The 6,000-nt window shown below is 39.4% G+C and overlaps 1 protein-coding gene across 4 annotated transcripts in view; it reads left to right on the plus strand.

Annotated features, from left to right (window-relative positions):
* Positions 1 to 5,250, plus strand: part of ATXN10 (ataxin 10) — a 159,560-nt gene extending 154,310 nt beyond the window's left edge. For all 4 annotated transcript variants that reach the window (XM_006127756.4, XM_075899999.1, XM_075899998.1 and 1 more), the window contains one exon: positions 4,575 to 5,250. In XM_006127756.4, the coding sequence (XP_006127818.2) occupies positions 4,575 to 4,765 (191 nt within the window). In that variant the 3' untranslated portion in view covers positions 4,766 to 5,250. The remainder of the gene's footprint in view (positions 1 to 4,574) is intronic.
* Positions 5,251 to 6,000: the final 750 nt, after the last annotated feature.

Here is a 6,000-nt window from a genome sequence, read left to right on the forward strand (position 1 = left end):
ATTGGGTCTGTGCATTAAATAGCTTCAGTTAAGAAAAGTTATGTAAATATGTGTAAATTAACTATATCTTGGCTATACCTAGTATATTTTCATTTGCTAAGAAGTTTCAGGAGGGTAGCCACTTGGGGTTATGCCCACAAGTGCATACCATCTGCATTTTTGTTAGTCTCTAAGGTGCTCCAGCACTATTGATTTAAGTTTTTTTGCTAAGAAGTGAAATTCTCACAAAAGGAACAAGGATTACTCTTTCCCTTTCTCCCTTCTTTATATAGAAGCGCCAGTGTGATAAAGATACTGTAATCTTGAGTTCATTGCCTAACATTCATTAATTTGACACTTCAAAATGTACTGTTGAAAAGTCTAGACAACCCTACCAAATCAGATCTACCATGGTTGCTGCATTTTTTCTCTTATGCAGTTTCACAACAAAACCGGCTCATGCTCTTATTTGTAGTAACTATGGAAACCTCAGAAGCTCTCTTTCAAAAGCTGAGCATACAATAAAGTGCTTAAAGTGTTGGAAGGATTAGAGACTTTAGAATATGTTTAATTTTCTCTCTATCTATCTATCTGTGGAGTGGAACAAGAGGGTAATGTGCATATTAGCTGGGGACTTACTTTAATCTCTGGTGACACTTAAGTCTGTCTAGGTTTGCACACAGCCATCCAGGGGTGTCTCTCTCAGCATGCTAACAAGGAGAGTTATACATATTTATGACTCTGAATAATTGTTCAGCAGCAAACCTATGTATGGAACGGAGAAAGTTGTGAACAAATGAAAATATTGACACCATTTTGCAGCTTTAACTACAGTGTTTGCTAATGGCAAATAATATGGTGATTATAGATTTCATGAGATGATTTTTATTGCACATGTACTAGAAATTAGAGTGTCGTGAATTAATTTGACATTGGGACAATAGAAATAGTTGCCCTAGAGCGGACATGTATTTTCAGGAAATAAAAGGAATTTTTCTTGTTGCCATCTTCATGTCCTAGAATGGCAATAGATCAGAGCAAAAAGTAATTGTTTAAAAACATAGCAAATCTCATATTTTAGAACAAAAGCTGTTGTGCGGGTCAGAAACATTATTACTTAAAAATTCACTTTCTCAAGGGATCTGCTCCTTATGTTAATAGTCGTAGTCATATGTCAGATGCAACTTAGTGGATGAAATTCTGCTGTTATGCTATAGACAGAGAGAAGTGTGACTGATGTTCTGTTTCCCACAGTCAACTGGGGGAACATTATGCTACTTTTGGCTTCTCTTTCCTCATTAAATGCTCTGAAATAGAGCTAGGGAAGTACTGCTGGACTGTGATCTTGATTCTCACTCTCATCCATAGTGTTTATTAATTAGCATGCTTCACCAGTCCATTTTGTCATTAGTGCTTGTGACTGAGCATCTACTTTACCTTTAGTTTAGTTTTCTTCACATTTCATACAATTATTTTATATACTTATCTAACGGCAAAATTTGGTAATCCACAGTGAGCAACGATGAGTTAATGTTTTATAGAAACATATTTTGTACATTCATTCAACTGCAATAATGGCATGTTCATAAGAGTAGAACAGTGGATTTTCTTCATTATTGTATTCCCATTTCAAGACCTGTGTTACCCTTTATGGTTCTTCGCCTGCCTGCCCTCATGCTCCCGCCCCCCCCAAACATCTCTATCTTGATTGCCCAGTCCACTGGCAATGAAATGAAAGAGGAAGGATGTGATAAAATTCTTCTTTTGCTGAAAGGCCCTAAAAACTGGAATTTGGTGAACTTTTCAGTTTGTTTTCACAATACAATAATTAATTATACAACACTTTTGAAAGGTGCGGGGTAATTTTATTTACTAATTAAAATACAGGTATCAAAAGATATGTAATTTTATATCCTTGCTGGAGATCTCTCCCATTCTGATTTTAGGGATGCTATACATAGTCAATCATATGTGATAAACGTGATCCCACCTGATAAGTGTGTTTGTGTTGATTTATGTGACATTAGTCTAGAACCCTCTTAGGGGTCTGCCCTTTCTACTTGGGTATCCAGATATGGTAAAGAACCCATGCTTCTATTATTGTATTTATATTTATTATGGTAATACTTGAAGACCTATCAAAAATGGGACCCGGGGTTCTGGGCACCCTTTTTTAAGTCCAGAGCCATCACTTGTGATGGAAAATCCTCTGACCTATGAATGATTTAACTCTTATACCCTTGGTTTAGATCAGAAACACAGTGCCTTTCCAGAAAAGTTTACTATGTAAGAATAAGGCAAGACTAACAATTGGATGTAATTGACAAGGAAGAATGAGAATTATAAGAAAATACATGTTTGTAAGGTGCCTCGCATAATGGGCTAGATACTCTAGGTCAGTGATACTCAGACTGAGGCTTGGGACCCACAAGTGGCTCTTTAATATGTCTCCTGCAGTAATTTGCAGTACATTATAGTAAAATACTGATGTAATTATTATATAGTATATTTTCTCTCTGCATATATAAGTACAGGCAGTCCCCAAGTTACGTGGATCCGACTTAGATCTGAGCTGCAGTTACGAACGGGGCTTTTCTCGCCCCAGAGGACGGGAGCGGCGGGGCGCCCAGATGCGCCGCGGTCCCGCCACCCGCGTCCTCCGGGGCGAGAAAAGCTGCTCTGCGTCTCCCTGTCCCGCTGTCCGCGGCTTTGCTCTTCTCCCTGGTCTGCTGGGGGGAGCTCCCCCCCAGCAGACCAGGGAGACGGGGAGCAAAGCCGTGGAGGACCCAGGTGGTGGGACCGCGGCGCATCACAGTCCCACCGCCCGCGTCTCCCTGGTCTGCTGGGGGGGGGGAAAGCAGCTAGTGCGCGCCCTCTCCCCCCCTCCCCCCCCAGCAGACCAGGCTTTTCTCCGGACGCCAGTAGTAGAGCAGCTGGGGCGCTGCCGGTTGGTCCCGCAGCGCCACTCTAGGCGCTACTGGACCAACCCGGCAGCACCCCAGCTGCTCTGCCCCAGGCGTCCTGATTCAGCCGCTGCTGGTCAATTTCAGCAGCGGCTGAATCAGGATGCCTGGAGCAGAGCAGCTTGGGTGCTGCTGGGTTGGTCCAGTAGCGCCGAGGAGCAGTGCTACTGGAGCACCCCAGCAGCACCCCAGCTGCTCTGCCCCAGGCATCCCCAAGTCAGCCGCTGCTGAAACTGACCAACTCTGCTTCGGGCTTCCTGTAGTCAGCCGCTGGTCAGTTTCAGCAGCGGCTGAATCTGGATGCCAGTTCCGACTTACATACAGATTCAACTTAAGAACAAACCTACAGTCCCTATCTTGTACGTAACCCGAGGACTGCCTGTATAGTAAATAAACAATGAATTCACACTACTGTGGCTCTTTTGTGTAATGTTGATTGCTAATTTTGCCTCTGAACCACTGAGGTCTAAGTGGCACTTTGCTAGGTTCTGTCACAACAGAAATAATAATAAATTCCTTTTACCTTATGTACGTTTCTGGCTGGGCTTTCTGTCCTCCCCAGTCCAGACAGTTACTCTCCTACTGCCACAGGCATATGCCCATAGAAATACTATCATGTCTCTTTGCTTAGACTCTGTCCAACTTAAAAGACGTCAAGGAGATGGCATCCATCTATGACAGGTCAAGGTATGTATAAATTGGTGCCCTACAAGCAAGTCCGCCTACATGTGACGCTTATATGAAATAACTCAGAATTGTTTGTCTCCCATGTCATTGTCTTGGAAGAGATATAATATAGCTTTTCAACCACAGAATGGGGACTAACATTTGACATTTCATAAGCATGAATATTGTAGTTGTCTTGGAAGATGTGAGATTGATATTGCTGGAACTTAATTCCCCTCATCTTTTCCTCAATCCTAGCCTAAAGGGTCCAGCTTTGGGAGTTGTTGCTTGTGGTCATTCAAACATTAGCATCTCTGCAGAAGCTACCTATGAGTGGTAAACTGAGTATCAGTGTGTTTTATGATAGAGAGCCAAGCACTAGAAACTGAAATTATATAAGGTCATCTAAAACATTGTTCTTAAAAACAAGTCTGTAACTAAATTCTCCATTTATTATTTACATGAACTTTTAATTCAAGTGTAAAATAATTTACTCTTTCCTTTTTTGAAAGTTTTCTCAATTTGTAAATGAAAATAACCAATCATCTCTACTGTTTTTTGTTTACAGCTAATTTCATTTTCAGGTTAGCAAGTGCACAATACTGCACAAACTACAGTGGAATGTTTATAGCTTTATGTTAGAAATATTCCCATGATTTTCTATTAGTTTTTTGGGAGAGGAGAGGTTTTTTTTTGGGGGGGGAGATGTTAGAGAATCTGGGTGTGTTTGGAGAAAGGGTGATAAGAGAATGTCCTTTTAGTTAATTAATTGCTTTTTAAAAGATCAAGATAAAACTTGGTTAACTTGATTAAAGTCGCTGGTACTTTAAAGGTCAAGATCATAATTTTAAGCATATTTCTCTACTAAACTTCATTTTAGATACATTTGTTTTAATTTATTACAGAATTAAAACGAGCATTTTGTATTGTCTGTAAAATGAGAAATTCCTTAATTCCTTCTGATAGTTGTGAATCAGTGGGCAGTGTATGCCATCCGAAATCTCACTGAGAAAAATGAAAGAAATCAAGATGTTATTGCACAAATGGAGCAGCAGGGGCTGGCAGACAATTCCGCCCTCAAGAACATGGGCTTGGAGATTGAGAAGCGAGATGAGATGCTAGTACTGAAATCTGTTAGAAAGAACCCAACTTCATGAGCAGCCACATGTCAACTTTTTGAAGATTGTCATCAAGTAAAAACAAGGATACTTCCCATAGAAGGCTATATGAAGGACCTGTAAGAATTTTCCTTTTTTTTTTTTTTTAGCTTAATTTCCAACCTGCTAGAAGTATTGAGATGTTTTCCAAAGAATTTGTCAAAGAATAATGGTCATTCGCTACCCACTGTGAGACATGAACACCACAAAAACATACCCTTTTTCTGAACTGGAAATTGCTGGTAATTTCATTTTTTTTTTTCGAGTGGAAAAGTGTCATGAAGTCAAGAAGCTGATTAATGGTTACCTAGTTCATGTTAAAAAATCACTGAGATGTCACTTCTGTGGTATGTTAGAAGTAGCAGTGCTGGATCAGTTCTAACTAATGTTGGTACTTCAAAAAATCAGAATGTTTGTTTAAAAATGTGTATTTATAGAAGATGAAAGTGAGAAATTGGATATCAATAAACTCTGAATTAAACATACATATAGTGCTGCCTTCTGTGTATTTGAAATCACAAGTTATCTTTCCTACCTTATTACTTTCAGTATTTATGCTGAGTATGTTAAACAAAGTTGAAGCTGTTGTGGCAACAGATGCAGCATTCCTCTGCCCTGGGGCATGTCTTTATTTTGGAGACTTGCATGTTTATTTGAATTTTATTTGTTCCTTTGGATGGCAAGTCAGCCCACTCTTCTTTTGTTTTGCACTTCTCATGGGTTTTCTGAACTCTGATAGACGGCTGAAGAGGTAGTTTCTCACTGTGATTAATTCAACCAGTTTCTTTTCACCCCTCTGCCTTTCCAAAACATTGACAAAACTCATTTCCAGTTAATTAATTCAAGAGAAGCAGAAGAATGGAGAGCCCTGCCTCTTCATTTTAGGTACCCCCTATATTGTTGTTGAACCCAGCCACTATGGAATGTGGCATGAATGAGATGGGTGAATGAAAAAGTGCATGATTAACTCTTCTTGTTCTGAACTGTTGCTTTAGAAATTAAGGAGTATGGTTCTTGATGCATTAAGCAGAACAAAAGTTATCACCTAATGGTAATTTTATTAACTCTATATATACTACTCAGAAATCACAAAAGGGTCGTCTTAAGCTAAGTTGTTGATATTCAACTATCACTTAATACTTTATTTTGAATAACAAGCTTTTGTCAATATAAATATATTAATGTTTAAACAACCATATTCAAAGGAGAAATTAATTTAGTTTTTAAACTCTAAG

This window comes from Pelodiscus sinensis, chromosome 1 (assembly GCF_049634645.1).
Source record: "Pelodiscus sinensis isolate JC-2024 chromosome 1, ASM4963464v1, whole genome shotgun sequence".
Taxonomy (NCBI): Eukaryota; Metazoa; Chordata; order Testudines; family Trionychidae; genus Pelodiscus; species Pelodiscus sinensis.